Source organism: Salmo trutta, chromosome 15 (assembly GCF_901001165.1).
Source record: "Salmo trutta chromosome 15, fSalTru1.1, whole genome shotgun sequence".
Taxonomy (NCBI): domain Eukaryota; kingdom Metazoa; phylum Chordata; class Actinopteri; order Salmoniformes; family Salmonidae; genus Salmo; species Salmo trutta.
The window spans coordinates 43385342-43403320 of record NC_042971.1 but is presented as its reverse complement, the minus strand read 5'-3'; the positions used below and the strand labels follow the sequence as shown (position 1 = coordinate 43403320).

The 17979-nt window shown below is 43.3% G+C and overlaps 1 protein-coding gene across 2 annotated transcripts; it reads left to right on the top strand.

Annotated features, from left to right (window-relative positions):
• The first annotated feature begins 584 nt into the window (after nucleotides 1–584).
• Nucleotides 585–17486, top strand: LOC115149122 (vascular endothelial zinc finger 1). 2 transcript variants are annotated; one of them, XM_029691657.1, is made up of 6 exons: nucleotides 585–690; nucleotides 10025–10779; nucleotides 12161–12230; nucleotides 12633–12795; nucleotides 14343–14378; nucleotides 14990–17486. In XM_029691657.1, exons 1-6 carry the CDS (start codon nucleotides 658–660, stop codon nucleotides 15340–15342), a joined length of 1410 nt encoding a protein of 469 aa, XP_029547517.1. In that variant the 5' UTR covers nucleotides 585–657; the 3' UTR covers nucleotides 15343–17486. The 2 variants fall into 2 exon arrangements, with proteins under 2 accessions (XP_029547517.1, XP_029547518.1); XM_029691658.1 differs by lacking the exon at nucleotides 14343–14378.
• Nucleotides 17487–17979: the final 493 nt, after the last annotated feature.

The window sequence follows — 17979 nt, the reverse complement described above, 5'->3', positions numbered from 1 at the left end:
GTCCTAATTAGGAAACGAAACGCTTTAAATAGCCTAGAGATAAAATAGTACTTCTAGCGCCGAGACCCCTAGAGGGCGTAGTTCTTCCATTACGTATTGTATTAGACGATACGACGTACTTTGGCGAACCTTGGGGCTATCTATTGTAGTTTTTCCACGGAGATTACGAGTTTAAGCAAAAAGTATTACCATGGTGCTTGTATTATGTGTAAGGTAATGCGATTCCGAGGTCAAAATGTTCCTCAACGATCAGTCAACATTTATGAAGAACAGCTCCCTAGTATTCCTACATGATGCCATCTGCGGAGCCATTGATTACCTCTGCTGTTTATTGAATGCCCCCTGCAGAATCAGGGAAACACAGACATAGGGGTGTTTGATAAATTTGGTAGCCAACACCAGAAATATTAACACCCAGTTTCATATTCTACTTAATATAAGTTGGATATTTAGGTTATGTAAATGAATGATATTTGAAACCTTTGTTGTGCTGAAAATAAGTAATATACTTTCTTATGAAAACTCCATTATTCCCGCCCTAAAATGCTTTCAAAGTGGAGCAGTCCAAGGGTTACAGGAAGTTGTAGCAGCTGCCATGTTTGGCTGCTTTGTTGTAGGTTTCTTGTAGGTTTCCTGCAGATTTTTTTAGGTGTTGCAATGGAACCGAGCTGGAGTACATTTCTATTTCAGGTAAGTGAACTTTGATAGCCGAAAAGTAAGGTCATTGATGGAATAACTGTAGGAAACTAAAGACATTCACAGTCTGACGTTTTTCAAAGGTATAATTTTAAGTAAATCTATCCAAGCAAAACAATGGTACATCAATCCAGGCTTCCAGCTGAGAGGTTGGGCATGACGTTTTGGAAAAATGTTATTTTCTCTCTTTTTCTGTATTACTATGGTGATGGAAAAAAAACACAAATTAGTTGGCTTAGTTATCTAACTAACGTAAAGCTTTGTTTATGTTATGTAAGTTAGCTTGTTAGATCATAGCCAGCAAACGTTATTCATAGATCGATCATTCGCAGGCTCCAAGAACGCCACAGCCAGCCTTGTTTTTTTTTTTTATTTGCCCGGAACCGTTGATCCGTTTTTTTTCTTCTTCTGTCTGACGGTATAACTTTACTTTATAAACAATGGCTAGCCAGTTAGCTTGTTTCCTAAAATAATCGGATCTCGGATCACTGATTAACGTTTACTTAGTTGCTTTTTCGCCAGTCAGCGTTTAAGTTTTTCATTCCCCCTCAATGATTCAAAATAGCCAGCTAAGTTAGACCTACTAGCTAACATTATATGACCGCGAGTATAGAAGGAATTCAATTTGCACACAAAATAAAAACAGTGATTTATTTCAGTTTGAGAAAAGGAGATAACCATTATATTATGCAACATGGCCAGCTGGTTATAGTTAAGTTAACGTTACTATTTTTGTCTTTGGCCTGCATTCAAGCGAAGTTTCTTTCCAGATTTGCATTACAGCATCACTGCACCAACGTATCATATTTGGTTTATAAAATTGGACACATTTCTGCTAGCCTATTGGGCCGGGCGTTAATAATAGCGATAAATCGTTTTTTCAAGCAGGTAAACAAAGGTCTAGCCTACAGTTGTAGTGGAATGATTATTGTGTTTGTTTTTCAACAAATGAAGGCCAAGGTAACCTCATGCAGCTAAGATTTTATCCATTAGCTGGCTTTTTGTATTTTATCTGATTTGGATCCTTGGGGACTGTTGGAATAAATTGTCATCATAGCTAGTCCTTTTTATGTCAAGTTCCACAACCACAAAACTATTCAATCCATTTGGCCTACTCAGAGCTGGGCCTACAATGTTGCAATTCAAAAATAATGATGGTTGTGTTCAATTGGGCAACCTGGTTCAAACCTGAATAGAAATTGTCCTCGTCATAATATTAGTATCACACACGTTTTATACATTATATTATAAACATTCCTTGGAGTTGACCTCACTCGTAAAAGTATGCCTAGGCCCCCAGCAGGACTGGATCAGTTTAACAGTCTGAAATCGGAGCAGCCTGATTTCTTCCCTCCCCCTCCCTCCCAAGTGGTACATGGCTCCATCTTGAAAAATAGATTCTTTCTTTTTTGAATGGGAGCTCAGATAGTTTGAGTGTTTAAAATTCTTATTCTACGGGAAAGCCCTTTTTAGCCCTGCTTTCTGCTTTGAAGTGATTGCTGTAATTGTCCCTGGTACAGCTAACTCTGTTCTATTCCCAAAGTATTGGAAATGTGCAGCTGTTGCTGGCTAATTGGAGTGGGCCCAGAGCCTGTGTGCAGGGCCAAGTTGAGGCTAAGTGGCAGTCAGTCTCCAAATACTGAGCACAGTGCAGCAATTTTACGGAGGGTAGTATGGTGTTGTGTGATGTGATGATGCTAATGTGAACAGTCCCTCATTGATCGGTAGATGTTAGGAAGTGGCACATGGGGTGAAAGTTGATGTTAAATGCCGCCCTCTTGCTGATTTCTCCCATGCAACTGCTAGTTGCCATGAATCATTCTCATTTCATGTGACTCATTTTCACTTTCAGTGAGATTTTAAAGGATTTTTTTCCCTCATTTTGCGGACAGTGCAGGAAACCAAAATACTGTCTATTTAGCCTAACATTATTATCTTAGGATCAACGAGTCATCAAGACAACAGATTCTTTCACACCTATGGAGGAGCACTCTTTGTTGTCTCAGTGTAGATTTCTTTTAGCCCATCTCATCAGAACCACTGTTTAATCAAACGGTTGCAGCTCAGGGCCAGAGGGATCAACCACTTGTCACTACTCAAGAGCAGAGGGGGAAAAAATACTTTTATGAAAAAAAGTGGTGCTTGACAATGGCTATTGTGCTCTCTGAGAGAGCTAAAGTACACATAATCCTTCATTACTCATCTGCAACAGCGCATAATAAGAGGTGCGTCTGTCACTGGATGCCTTGTTCCTGACAGAAAGGCTGTGTGACGCTGGCTTCTGCGTCCGTATGACTCACGCTAAACGCCTCTCTCCTCTGGAGCCCTAACTCACTCATTGATCCCAAGGATGTTGGCAGCAGGGTAGCATGATAATGAGAATGGCCACAACAACCTCTCCTATATGACTCAATCTGTCCCTGGAGTATGCTTGAATAGGCTACCACAAGTATTCATTTCGTCTAGTTTAGCCTACGTCTAGGGTCTTTTTATTGCTCCACCTACGTCCTGCTAGTACCAGAGCTGTAAAATACCTCCAGTTATGTCTATAGCTTATCCCACAGTAGAATGTTGGAACTGCCTGATTAGTGATAGCCTACTGGGAAAAATCCCAGGCTGGGATGTAATGTTCCAAAAATAACGATGTTCATTTCTGTTTTTAGGACAGACTTGTTAGCTAATCTGACATTGAAAACAGTGGCAAGGCAATACATTTGCACTCAAATTAAGGTTATTCATCAATGTTCTTCAGATGGCTACAAATTGTTTATTTTTCTAAAAGCTGCGTAGGAAATGAACAACCATGCTACAAAGACTTTCAAAATGTTATTTCCTATTTCACATGTAATTGTTCTTATAGCAAATGGCCAATAAACCATTAAATTAATCACTGTTTGCTACATAATAAAGTCTAAGCCAGTCACCGATCAGTAGCGTTGTTAGTGTCTTTTCAGAGTTGCTTATTCTCCCTGCCTTCCATTTTGATGTTATTTGCGTTGGAGTGACCCCAGCCTTCAGAGCACATTTGTATCAAAATGGTCAGAGCAGCGTGAATGCGCTGCAGGCCCTGCACGTCTTTCTTGGGGCCAGGTTGTCTGCAGCAGCAGTGGCTGTGTCTGCTGCTGTCTGCAGTGTACAGCCCCCCCCCTCTGGGCCAGTGGGTCCTGTTCAGACAGACTGAGAGAGGGTTAGAAAATCATGATATTGATGACTAATCCTGGAAGGTAGTGAGTGTGAGCAGGTGCGCAGACAATAGGGGCGGGAGGGTGCGGTGGCGTTCTCCCTGAGTTCCTGGGTCTGAGAGCGCGTCTGGGCTGAGGTGTGTGTGTGTGTAGAAATGCAGACCCTGGCCCATGAATAGAGGAGCCAAATGGGTGAATATGTGCTTACAAAGACCTCTTGTTGAGCACTGAGTGCATCACTGGCCGGATTTGTCTTCCACAATGGGGCAGATGAAATAAGGAGGAGAATGTGGGATTTATTTTTATTTTCTCCTCCCCCTCTTCCAACCCCCCTCTCGGCTGGCCCTGGTGGGTGGATCGATGGATGGGTGAACGTGAAAAGGAAGGGTCAGGTATTTGACCTTTCCCTTTCGTACTTGTGGAAGAGAACGCAGTTGTCTCAATTGCAGCGTCCCTCTTTTCATTTCAGTTGGTCAATGTGAGGATGTGTGTGTGTGTGTGTGTGTTTCTGTTTCCAGTTATTTTTCATCTGATGAAATGGCCATGTTTCTATTAACTCAATAAAGTGTCCACATCAGAAAGACCCAGATGAGGAGACTTTGCCTCTCCATCCTACTCTATTATGCCTGCCTTTGGTCTCAGATGGAAATGGTCAGTGTGACCTGACCAATATGAATGTACATTTTTCTAGGACCTGGCAGCAGTTTTTACTGGATATAGTTTTTTCTCTCCGGATGTCAAGATATTTGAGTAGCCCCCAAGCTGGGCTCTGAAGCTGATGAATGACAATCTAGTTGTAGGCTAGCATACATGTTAGTGATGGGGGGGAACTGATAGATTTTGTTTTGCAAAATAATTCATAAAGAAACAAAGTTGGCACCAAAAGACGTTATATTTCATCCCAAAGCTTATTCTCCAGCTTCTTTTTAAATAGTGAGTCAACATGTTTTCAGCACTTTTATTTCATTGACTGATCAACTCATATTCTCATGCTTTCTCTTCTCTCTGCAGCAGACATGGCATAAGCAATATGTTTGGAACATCAAATTGCAATTAAATGTCAGTAATTGAATCGTGATAGCGAGAATCAAAATACATAATCATATTGGCACCTAAGTATTGTGACAATATCGTATCGTGAGGTCCCTGGCAATTCCCAGACCTACTAAATATAACGGTCACTATTTGTGGGGTCCTCCTCCCCAATTTAAGAAGCTCCAATGAACAGCAATAATGACCCTTAACAGGCATGCTTGGCTCTCTTTGTGCACAGCAGCCCTAGTGCCATTCTGCCGATTATGTTTTAGAGCTGGATGTTAAATCCACCCAGCCAGGCCTATCAGCTCTGCAGACATCACACTGGCTAGCATCACATGACTGTTTGAACTACGCTAGATGAGAATACATTGACCTACGTTCTGCATAATTTAATGATAGATCACCTGAGGGTCACATTTCTCATAGCCTAGTATATTTAGCTAGATAAACATGTTAAATTATGATAAACATTATTAAAAAAATTCCAGGACATTGTGGGTCTGTAAGCAGACACAGTTCTGCCACAGTCGGAGGATCCCCAGTCTGTCTGGTGCGGTGTCTGTGCTCCCCTGAAGTGTAGTGCTAAGCCCTGATCTAGAGGGCTGTTTAGTCTGCGCTGAAGCCAAGGAGGAGACAAGCAGACAACGTATTCCAGCGCTGCGTGATTTATTTATTAATGTCAGTCGGGTAGCTTCCCGCTTTGACGTCACTAACCTTCTCCCACAGCGGGGGACCTCTGCTCTGTCTGCTGTGCAGCACAACCATGTACTCTTGAAACTGACTGATTTAGCAACAGCACATTAAGGCCTCTCCCCTCTCTGCCAGCTCCTCTAATTGGGCTGCTTTGGGTTGTGGCTGAATCTGGTTCTTTATGTGGATGGCAGGTTTCACTTAGTGTATTCAGTGTAATATGGCATAGATTCACCACTGCGGTTAGACATGGAGGCATCCTGTGGCTTTCGCCCGTACCTGGTGGCTCTCCACTGTTTCCTGACGTGTGGCTACGGAGGCGGGGCTTAACCTGCACAGCCCAGGGGCCACGCATTCACACTGCTGAGGAAGAGGGTGGGTGGATTGTGTCTAACGCACACATTTCTGCAGTGGTGGGGGAAAAGTACCCAATTGCCATACTCTACCTAAAAATAGAAAATTGCTCAAGTTAAAAGTCACCTAGTAAAATACTACTTGAGTAAAAGTCAAAAAGTATTTGGTTTTAAATATATTTAAGTATCAAAAGTAAAAGTATAAATCATTTCAATATTAAGCAAACCAGATGGCAATTTTTTGTACTTTTTTAACATTTATGGATAGCTATGGGCACGCTCCAAAAGAGGCTGAAGGGATGACCAGGGATGTTCTTTTGAGTGTGTGAATTAGATCATTTTATTGTCTTACTAAGCATTCAAAATGTAATGAGTACTTTTGGGTATCGGTTAAATGTATGGAGTAAAAAGTACATCATTTTCTTTAGGAATGTAGTAAAGTAAAAGTTGTCCGAAATAGGAAAGTACAGATACTGCAAAAAACGACATAAGTTAAAAAAAAACTTTAAAGTACTACTTACGTACTTTACACCACTGCATTTCTGTTAATTCTATAGTTTTTTTTGTTCATGTTTTAGGGACACATTTGGAATGAAGTGCATTGTAATGTTGCGCTACTAGCTAACCAGGGGAGCACCTTGTTTAGCTAAGCTCATGCACAGGCTGCTGTTGGGGGCACTAAGCTGGATTCTTCCCAGCCTGTCTCTTTTTTGGCAGACTACTTTTGCACACATGACAAATGCGCACCACCATGACAGGATCATTTTTCATATAGCAGATTTAGATTCCTCAGCAGCAGCAGGCTGTTTGTGTGCCTCCTCACTAATGACACAGCCAGGGCCTATTTTTGTCCCTGTAAAACACCCACAGTCATTGACCCTGCTTTTTTTTTGTGTGATTCGTCAAATAGATACCCCAAACGTCAATACGTGTGGCTCGTCACAAAGATTATTCTTTATATGGGACTTGGAAGTCTATAGAGCCTAGCAACTACTTACAGTGGGGTTTTAGCAAATGATTTTCCCAGTCAGTGTGGTTTTAGACTAAAGGGTTATTGTGATGATTATCTGGCTGAATGTTTTCAGATCTTCCAGTACATTTCCTCTGGTTGTCTTTGTTGTGTTGTTCGGCTGTCTCTCTTGCATGTCATTCAGCAGAGGGGCGGAAGTGCTGACTAGAACCCCCGCTGATATACTTTCAGTCTGCCCACTGCTCTGTTCTGGCCCCCGTGGTCTACTCTGCCACGCATGCGCCCAGAATGACTCACTGTCTATTTCGGTGTGGCATCAGATGCAGTGGCTTTCGCCTCGCAATCATACCGGCAGGCAGCGGCGCTTTCACTCTCCAACTCTTTGCAGCGTCAATTCAGTGGAAGAGGTGTGAAATCTCTTCAGAAAGGGCACCGCTCAGAGCCAGTGTTAAATCTCCATGTGTTGTGTAAACACATGTAACTACTAGGCCCAAGGCTAAAAGCTCAGCCACAACGCTACGATTGTTGAACGTTTGCCTGCCTGTACAGTACTTGGCACATCTGAACAGTGTCGGCAGTTTTATGTTTTTATTTCACATTTGATGTTCATACCGCAAAGACCTTGGAACTCGCCTTTTTTGAAATACTCCAAACCAGAAAGTGGCAGTAGCGTTGTTTGGCAATGCATATCCCTGCGCATTGCCTATGGTCTAGATTCCAAGCTATCTGCGCTAATGTTGCTATTTTGTAGAAAGCCCTTGTTGATACTAGCCGGAAGGTCACAACTAGATAACTATCTAGCAAAATGAATTAGCTATTTAATTCACTCTCCATAATCCCATACTGCCAGTGCCCGCCCAAAGCCAATGGTTTAGCTAGCAATCTAACTTTAGCATCTTCGCTAACTAGCATAGCATAACATAGCTAGCTTCCGAGTTAGTGCAGTGTCCTTAGCTAATACAGGCAGCAGCAGCTTCATGGAAACTAGCTAATCCATTGTGATTTAATTATGTCAATACTAGCTAGCTACAGTGGTTAGCTAGCTTGGAGGAACTATTTGGTGTTGTGCATTTAGCTAGCTACCATCCCATAGCCTACATTGCATATGAAGTGTGACTGGCTCATTTGTGGATGTCCGGACGTCCACTGACAAGCATTGCGATTGAATCGGTAGGTTCGTCTCTACCGGATCGGCACGCAGTAGGTATCACATGTGTTTTATCAAGAGAAGGAACGGCCTCCCACTGTGATAAGTAACTATCGGCAGTCTATCGGCAGTGAGATTCTCTGTGTGTTTCATGCTTGAGGCGGACAAGTCATCAAAGCAAAGCCTTCCTAGCAGCACCGGAGCATTTTAAAATGTGGCCTGTGAATGGCAGTGAGATTAAGCTGTTCTCAATAGGCCTAGTTGTTGCATGTGAATGGCTCCCAGATTAGGCTATTCCCAGTAGGCTGTGTGAGCCAGTAAAACAACACAAAGAGCCTAATGCTAAATTAATTTCCTCCCAAACTATTTTCTCACTGCAAGAGCGGTTATATAAAGGAGGAATGTCAAGACATAGGCTAATCTCCAAAAAGTGCCGGGGTACATAAAGGAGAAAGGCAGAGCTACAAGGATGTGAGGTACATTTGGCTGTGTTGAGTAACACAAACAAAACCTGACCTTTCAGTGCTCTCTCTTATAACAAGCCTGTAGCAGGCAGAGCGAGGAAGGCTCATGGTAGTTTCAACCTGTAGCTCTACTCTTACAATGATGGCCTAGGAACAGTGGGTTAACTACCTTGTTCAGGGGCAGAACGACAGATTTTTACCTTGCCAGCTCGGGGATTTGATCTGGCAACCTTTCGGTTTACTGGCCCAGCGCTCTAACCACTAGGCTACCTGTCGCACAGTTGACAGTGCATGTCAGAGCAAAAACCCAGCCATGAGGTCAAGGGAATTGTCTGAAGATCTGGGGAAAGGTGCCAAAAAATGTCTGCAGCCTTGAAGATCCCCAAGAACACAGTGACCTCCATCATTCTTAAATGGAAGATGTTTGGAACCACCAAGACTCTTCCTAGAGCTGGCCGCCCGGCCAAACTGAGCAATCGGAGAAGGGCCTTGGTCAGGGAGGTAACCAAGAAGCTGATGGTCGCTCTCTGTGGAAATGGGAGAACCTTCCAGAAGGACAACCATCCCTGCAGCGCTCCATCAATCAGGCCTTTATGGTAGTGGCCAGACAGAAGCCACTTAGTAAAAGGCACATGACAGCTCGCTTGGAGTTTGACAAAAGGCACCTAAAGGTCTCTTAGACCATGACAAACAAGATTCTGTGGTCTGATGAAACCAAGATTAAACTCTTTGCCCTGAAAGCCAGGCCTCTCGTCTGGAGGAAACCTGGTGGCAGCATCATGCTGTGGGGATGTTTTTCAGCGGCAAGGACTGGGAGACTAGTCAGGATTGAGGGAAAGATTAATGGAGCACAGTACAAAGAGATCCTTGATGAAAACCTGCTTCGGAGTGCTAAGGACCTCGGAGTGGGGGGAATGTTCACCTTCCAACAGGACAACGACCCTAAGCACACAGCCGAGACAGCGCAGGAGTGGCTTTCGGGACAAGTCTCTGAATGTCCTTGAGTGGCCCAGCCAGAGCCCGGACTTGAACTCGATCGAACATCTCTGGAGAGACGTGAAAATAGCTGTGCTGCGACGCTCCCCATCCAACCTGACAGAGCTTGAGAGGATCTGCAGAGAAGAATGGGATAAACTCCCCAAATACAGGTGTGCAAAGCTTGTAGTGTCATACTCAAGAAGACTCAATGCTGTAATCGCTGCCAAAGGTGCTTCAACAAAGTATTTAGTAAAGGGTCTGAGTACTTATATTAAAAATAAAACTGAAATATAACATTTACATATTTTCAACGTTTCTAAAAACCTGTTTTTGTTTTGTCATTATCGTGTATTGTGTAGATTGATGAGGGGGCCGACAATATAATAAATTTTAGAATAAGGCTGTTACGTAACAAAATGTGGAACAAGTCAAGCGGTCTGACTACTTTCCGAATGCACTGTATGTTGTTGACCAGTGTTTAAACTTGCTGTGCTGTGTCTCTACAGCAGGCCAATGAAGCCCTCCACCACCAGCACCAGGTGGCCCAGAACAGCCTGCTGCCGCTGCTCAACTCTGGGAATGAGCCGGTGGACCAGAAGCCTGTGATGCCCATCCCCCTGGACCAGAAACCCCCCGCCAGCGCCGCAGAGCTCCTCAAAGACAACGTGGCCAGCGGGGCAGGTGGCGGCAGGGGACCCATGCCCGTGGTGAAGAAGGAGCACAAGAGCAAGACGCCCTTCATCTGCGGCTACTGCAACAAGGCCTTCCGTGACAGCTACCACCTGCGGCGCCACGAGTCCTGCCACACGGGCATCAAGATGGTGTCGCGGCCCAAGAAGACGGCTCAGACAGCCCCCACCATGGTGCCCTTCATCTCCAGCCTGCCCAGGGAGAACAGTGGGCAGCCCTCCTACATCTCCACCATCGCAGGCATCCTCACCACGGCCACCACCTCCGTGTCCTCAGCCTCCAGCATCATGTCTCCAGCCTCTATGATCAACGTGCCGCAGCAGAGCCAGCCCAAGAAGCCTGCCAAGCCTGTGAAGAAGAACCATGGCTGTGAGATGTGTGGCAAGGCCTTCCGAGACGTCTACCACCTGAACCGTCACAAGCTGTCCCATTCGGACGAGAAGCCCTTCCAGTGCCCCATCTGCCAACAGCGCTTCAAGAGGAAGGACCGCATGACATACCATGTGCGCTCTCACGACGGTGGAGTCCACAAGCCATACGTCTGCTCCGTGTGTGGGAAAGGCTTCTCCAGGTAGGCTCCAGCCATGCACTGTCACTAACCCTGGCTAGCTGTTTTATATTTCAAATAAAAGTGCTTGCTATTTATTACAAACCCATTTGAACTCAAACATCAACCAAGTTTGATCCTGTTAGTACATGGCTATTAGTCTACAATTTCTATATGGTGTTAGACGAGCACTGAGATGGAGTGTATGACCATCTGTTGTTCAATGTGACATTCTACATGTCCCATTGGCAGCTGCCCTCAGGCTCACGGATTTATAGTAGTGTTGAATAATCTTGACTCAGTGCCTTTGTGGTCCCCAGCATGTTTAAACAGTTGCGCTTTTAGAGAGCAGTTCAACTTCAGTGTCCCAGAGTTCCCTCTTGCGAGGACAGGCAAAGGCGAGGAGAAAGGCTGGGGGAAGCTGTGGTTCCCGCCAGCTTGTCACCACTTCCCTTTCCCCAGGGAATGCCATTAAAACTGGCCTGGGAGGCAGCAGCCTGGGAGGCAGCAGCCTGGGATTTCCTTTAACTCGCACCTAGTTTTCCCACTCTGCTCCAGTGTTGCTGCTTACAGGGCCCTGATTGTTTTAAGTCTGAGCCACCTGGAATGACTGAGCATTCCGGTCTTTCCAAGCAAAGCTAACAGTGGCCTTGTAAGATGGCCTCATTCAACATTTACGGCAACATCCACTCACTACTTCCAGTTATGCATCATTAGTCATATGTGCAATTCATTGGCATGAGTAATGGCAAATTACAAATAACCATTGAAAACCCAAGAAGCAAAGAGCTCTTACAGCTTGTTAGTTGTTCAAATAACAGCAGAAGTTTGGTGTGAGTGAATATTCCAGCGTTTCAAACTGATGTAAACATTATGCTCTCTGTCCAAACTATAATCTCAGAGCTCGGCAGTTAAGGGCAGAGCCCGGCTTGGTTCCAACACAGTGACGCAGAGGTTTATCGGGACACTGAAAAGTGAGAGGCCGGCTGGCAGAATAACGCAACTCTGAGTCACTGGCAGTTCTGCAGGCACTCTGTCTGTCTGGAAGCTGCTGTCCTCCTCAGTTAACAGTGAAACAAGAGAACAGCCATTCCGGTTCACAGCACTCCTGAAAATATTCTAATTGACTCATCTCCTTTGTAACAAAACCACTACCAGTGTGAGTGTTTTGCTTTGGCCTAGCTGCCTGTGTTAGTTCTCCACACCATCATCGGTGATGAAATTATTTAGCTCCCAGCCTGTCTGCTGTAGTCCAGGTTTTCAGTCAAACTAACTAATGGTAGCTCTGGGTGCTGCGATGAGTGAACATTTGAGTCTCACTGGAAAAGGTCAAAAGTACAGTGTGTGTTGTGTCCATTAATATTCTACAGCAAGATTGTAACTTTTCTTATCTTCTCTCCTCCAGGCCAGACCACCTGAGCTGCCACGTGAAGCATGTCCACTCCTCAGAAAGACCATTCAAATGTCAAGTAACGGTAAGAGAGCTAGAACTGTACTGTGTGGCCTCATTAGGACCACTTGTCAGCAGCTCATTATTGACAACTTGAGCTGCATGTCTGTCGTCTAGCATCAATTCTCTCACTTTGCACTTTCCTTTCTGCCGGCACGGACAGTAATTGTTAGTTTCCTATGCTAGACTAGTGTCTTTAAAATGAGCCCATTAGTCATAGTGTTGTAATGGCAGTCTGTCCACAACACCACACTGCAGTATGCCCTGTGGCCCCAGTAGAGACTTATGACTATCTATAAGCCTTTAAAGTTGGACATGTTCCATCCAGGCTGCACTTGGCACCGAGCTGGAGCACAAAGCTGTGTGGCCCTATGAATAGTAGTGTGCCTCTGGCCTAACCTTCTGACCCTGTCCTGTCCTCTCCCAGGCCTGTACTTCTGCCTTCGCCACCAAAGACAGACTGCGCTCCCACATGATCCGACATGAAGGGAAGGTCACCTGCAACATCTGCGGCAAGATGCTGAGCGCAGCCTACATCACCAGCCATCTAAAGACACACGGCCAGACCAACTTTAACTCCTGTAACAAAGGTACGTCACGTCAGTCGTATCTCACCAACCACTGCCCCCCTCCCAACTCAAATAAAATCCTTTCAGGATTCCTAATAAAACATTTTAAAAAAGTGAGAAACTGTTTTAAAATGACAACTTTTGAAGCCCTTTTAAGTAATTTTACTTAATTATTTTGTACACACTTTGAACATTCACTAACCTCAATCCATAACTGACTTTTTCCTAGAAGTTGTCTTTTACTCCATACCAAGACAGTGTGCCAGAGGCCAGTGTCTGGGCAAACCTCACATGACTGTGAAAATATCATCGGATTGATTGGTGCTGACTTCATCCTTAGGCAGGTTTCATTCTTTGTGTAGTTAGAGTAGCACTTCAGGACATGGAAAGTACCACCGTACATTGTCCATGATGGGCATTACCATGTCTTCTTCGCTGGTTACATTTTGCCCCAATTCCCTTGAGTACCATTCTGTTTTTAAACATGAATTGGATGTTTGTCTGAGTGGAGAGATGTATATGCTGTGCTGTTTTTTGTGGGTCTTCTGCTTGAGGTATGTAATCTGATGACATGTATTCTCGTTGACAGAAGTGAATGGCCTGTGGCAGAAATATGTTCTAAATTTAAAGCGCTTTCAGCAATTGGCTCGTGTTGTATCAGAGAGAAGTGGAACATAGACAATGATGTCTGATCCAGCCACAGCAAACTTACAGCTCCACCACTCAATTGATTTGTGTGGCTTGCAAGATAATTAGAAGGGGGGGGGGACAGGGTTTTTCTCAGACTATTGCTCTTCCATTAGTCTTTCTCATTAGTGTTATTGATATATATTTGGTGGTATGGACTCGATTACTTTGTATTACTGTTCAGTAAATAATTCAGAAAAGTCACTGGCACTGTAACCGTTTAAATATACTATAAATGTATAATGCATAATAATAACTGGCTTCTTCCTCAGCCTTTGTGCTATTACTGTCTGTATTTCCTGTTTTTGTTTATTCATCTGTGAATTTCCATTTGTGAAAGTGCTGTATTGGAGTTGTGGTGATTCAGGCCGTTAGCCAACGTGTTTTTGTGATTCTCCTGTGGAACATGTACAACCCTGTTCATCTCTTCCCATCCAGAGAACACTGCATCATAACACATTACACATGGATCACTGCTCAGAGGTGTAGTCAATAAGAAAGTATAGCCTAGCTCAGGCCACCTAATCAACATTTCTAAGTTTCCTCTTTCATTTACACATAGACAGAAGACGCAACAAGGTCTTTCCCTGGCCACTGAAAGGAAAGATTCACTGCTGTGTTGTGTATTCACTCTGCGTTAGCTGCCACCTGAATGAGCACTGCCACATACAGCACAGAGAACACTACAAGTAGGATATTTTTTGTCACCACAGTAAACGTATGGCCCATTCCCTCCTCCCCCTGGGGACTAGCAAGCCGGGTAGTGTGTACCCACCTGAAGTGGGGCCTGTAGAGTGCACTGAGAGGCGTCCTAGCGGAGCAGCCTTGGCTGGCCTGCAGACAGTCCATTATAACCCCTGTGTGTCTGTATTTCTGAATAGGGGACTGGCAGTGGAACTCCTCAGGGGGACGAAAAGGTAATGATAACATAGCATTGTGTGAATCTAACCCCCCCTCCTCCCAATAATGCAGTCACATCACACACAAGTAAAAGGCAAGGATAAATACAAGACGTTAGGCTGTTGGTAAACTTATGCCAGTGTGCCACTTCGTTTCCAAACATTGCATCATCATTGCATCCCTGGAAATGTTGTCTTGGAGATTTCTGTTCATAATTTTAAAACTGTTTTATTATACTTTGCACAGCAAGAATGACCAAGTCATTTTTTTTGTTTTGCCTATACGTGATTACCTGCTTCGGTATTTGTTTTAGAAGAGCATGTATTTGCCGCATTTAAAATGGTTAATGGTTATTAATATAGAGGTTATTATAGTTCAGTCAGTGTGCTGCAGTAAAGATGGAGAGGAATGCTGACTGCATATACTGCAAAAATAATCTCTGGACTATTTCGCATACATTTGAGTGTGGAGATCATTTTTTGCAGTGTATGGAGAGCATTCCTCCCTCTGCTTAATGACGGAGAATAACCAATAACTATCAGAGTGTAAAGCTATTTGTTCGATTGGTTTAGCAGTGAAGGAAAGGACAACATCTTTAATGCTATATCCTCTATCCCCTGTTCTCTAGATAGTAATGACATTCACAACTCTGCCTCAGCCACACCTGTAACAGCCTCCGCCCCCATCACCACCACGATGAACCGGGGCAACTCCATCAACAACCCTGTCACAATAGCGGCGCAAATGAACATTTCCACCAATACAGTTAACGTCAGCCTCCAACACCCAGTCACCATCACTGGGCCCGTCAACATCGCCTCGGTCAACATCCCTACCACGGCACACATGAATATCGCCCACCCTCTGGCCATCAGCACCCCCATGTCCATGACAATGTCCGGGCCCCTCAACATCGCCATGAGATCCATGGAGAGTATGTCTTTTCTGTCCCAGGTCCTGCCTTCGTCCCCACCCTGGTAAAAACAAAAGGAGATGGAGAGAAAAGGAGAAAAATGAACCATCTTTCCCCAGCCCTCTGGCCCCTGACCCCGTGCCCCTTCCTCAGACATGGAAATGAACGTTGAGCTTACTTGTGCCGTGCAGTGGAGAGAACTACCCTGTCACATGGCTCCACCCCAACCAATGTTACATCACAGAAGAGAGAACCAGAACAGTTGTGTAGACGTTAGATAGGGTTTTGTCTATTATCTGAAGGATGTCAAACCTAGATGTAGTGAGTGGGATAGTGTTAAACAGTGATGTCAACATTCCAGTCAGGGTAGGATTAACAAGCGGGGAGGACTCTCAAGCCTCACGTAAACACCCATACCTTTGCAATGGAAAAAAAAATACAACATTTTAAAAGGACTAATGCAATAAGTATGAATTGTTGGTTTTATTGTTCCACAAGTTATCTTGCAAAGACAATGTGTTATGTTTTATCTATAGCCTGCTAATCCGTATTTAATGTTTTTAGGAGATGAGTTCAACAAAAGGGACAAAGACTTCCATTTGGACGGAAGGTTATTCTTTTTTTCACATCTGTGTAACTTTGTTTTTCAAATTGGATGTATGCTCTTGAGGTACATTGACTAACTTGTACAGTTGTCATGTTAATGTATTATCACCGTCAACAATTTATTCTGTATTTTGTTGAAGTGGATATCTGGACATTGTCCCTGTTGACTGTTAAATATGTAAAATTAGGATAGTTATTTTTCTCTTCATTAGGGATGGCAGAGGTGTATTTCTTTTATTTGGTCATCAGTTGATGTCAATTGTTTTATACAAACTGAGAAAGGAACGAGTCTTGCACTGAAAGCATATCCCATGTGTAACTAAACAGCAGTATTATCAAAGATCAAATTGGAGTGTTAGGTAACCAGCCTACATAATAACAGGGCCATCTAGTGGCTTACAAATGCCATTGGGGGAATGGTCCTGAAGTTCACCAATGTTTATTTCTTAAACTATTATTATCATGTTGGTGACAGATTAGTTTTGTTAGAAATATTTTAGAACCTTTTTATAATTTTGTTTTTGAGGACCCCAAAAGTTTGGACCTTCTGCTCAGGAAACTCGCTGAGAGTAGCCCAGTCAACTTTATTTTAGGTTTTAATTGAATACATGTCTAACTTAATCCTGGTCTTTCCCATGTTACTTTGTAATATTTAACTCGCCATATCTTTGTTTTGTTAAAAGAAAAAATTAGAAGTCCTTCAAAGACTAGGGATTCAAGAACTCTTATTTTTGTTAACATAGCCATCCATTTTAATAATCTTGTAATCCATTTCGGTCTCCGCCTGTGTCATGGTGATTTATGGATGAGGTGACTGATGTATGAAGAACAAAACACTAATGATTTCTGAGAAGGTTATGAAAATAATGAATTACTAGATCATGTTGTAGTGTTGCTGCAGCCGAAGGAAGGCCAGGATTTAGGCAAGTCAGGCCAGCATGTCCTGGGCAGCACATCTCTGACATTATGGCTGTTAAGACCCATAGATTACTAGATAAGGCTTCTTACTTGGCTAAACCTAAGGATGTTCTCTCTAACAGTTTTCTTTGGTGAATGCCTTATCACCTTTGCAAGGTTTTTGTGCTGTGTGAGGTATAGTATACTCTGTCCTGAAAGAACATACACACATGATGCATGTGAGTTGTATTTCCCTCTGAGTTTTTTTTAAAGAAAGTCCAATGATAAGTGTTTTCTTATGCATTGAGTAGATGCACTGTAATTGCCTATTCTGCTTGCCAAATTTTATACAATTATGAGATGCAACTAAGTGAATATTTTGAATTGAACATTTCAGCATTTTTAACAAAAGAAATGAAAAAATGATTTGGACATTTTTGGGACACCTGTTAAGGCAGTTGAATGTATATCTTTGTACAAAACAATTTTAGTTCTGAGGATGTGGTAGTTAAAATACTAGACATGTGAAAGATAATCTTTTGTATTAGAACATTAACAGCGGTAATTTTGTATATAAAGACTTTCTGATTAGCAGAAAGGTAAAACATTCCTACATTTTTAAAAATGTATGTTTGTCAAATTACGTAAACATGCGCAATGTTTTATTTGCCTTCTATTTGGGATGTCTAAATAAAATGACTAAAACATGGTTGGGTGGCTGTGTGCCATTTCCTGATGAGTCAGCCTGCAGTGGGATGCTAACTGTTCCACTCATTAGAGAGCTTTTACTCTCACCACACAGTAGTACATATGTTCAAACTTAGCCTAATTGACAGCAATAGTGTTTCCTCTTTTGTCAGATTGCTTTGTGCCACTTTGCTTTGTGCCATTTTGGCTTTTAGGCAACAACAAAAAAAATGTTACCTTTTTTCAGCGGTTGAGACACCAAGGGCCGGTTTCCCGGACACAGATTAAGCCTTGTCCTAGACAAAATATTTGTCAACAGAGATTCACCATGGAAACCGCTACCGACTCCAAGACTCGGCTTAACCAGTGTCTGTGAAACCAACCCATAGATGCTCTATTGATTTACTGATGTCACGGAAATTACCTTTCCAGTCTGTATGGCCTGCTGCAGAATAAATTACAATTGATGTGCTGTTTATTCAGGTCAAATGTCAATTTCCCCCTCCTTTTCAACT

What these genes read in the sequence shown, in the direction of transcription:
- LOC115149122 (XM_029691657.1), top strand. Translation starts at nt 658, where the DNA reads ATGGAACCGAGCTGGAGTACATTTCTATTTCAG. An exon ending in GGAGTACATTTCTATTTCAG is followed by an intron (nt 691 to 10,024) that starts GTAAGTGAACTT and finishes GTGTCTCTACAG; the next exon opens with CAGGCCAATGAAGCCCTCCA. An exon ending in TGTGGGAAAGGCTTCTCCAG is followed by an intron (nt 10,780 to 12,160) that starts GTAGGCTCCAGC and finishes TCTCTCCTCCAG; the next exon opens with GCCAGACCACCTGAGCTGCC.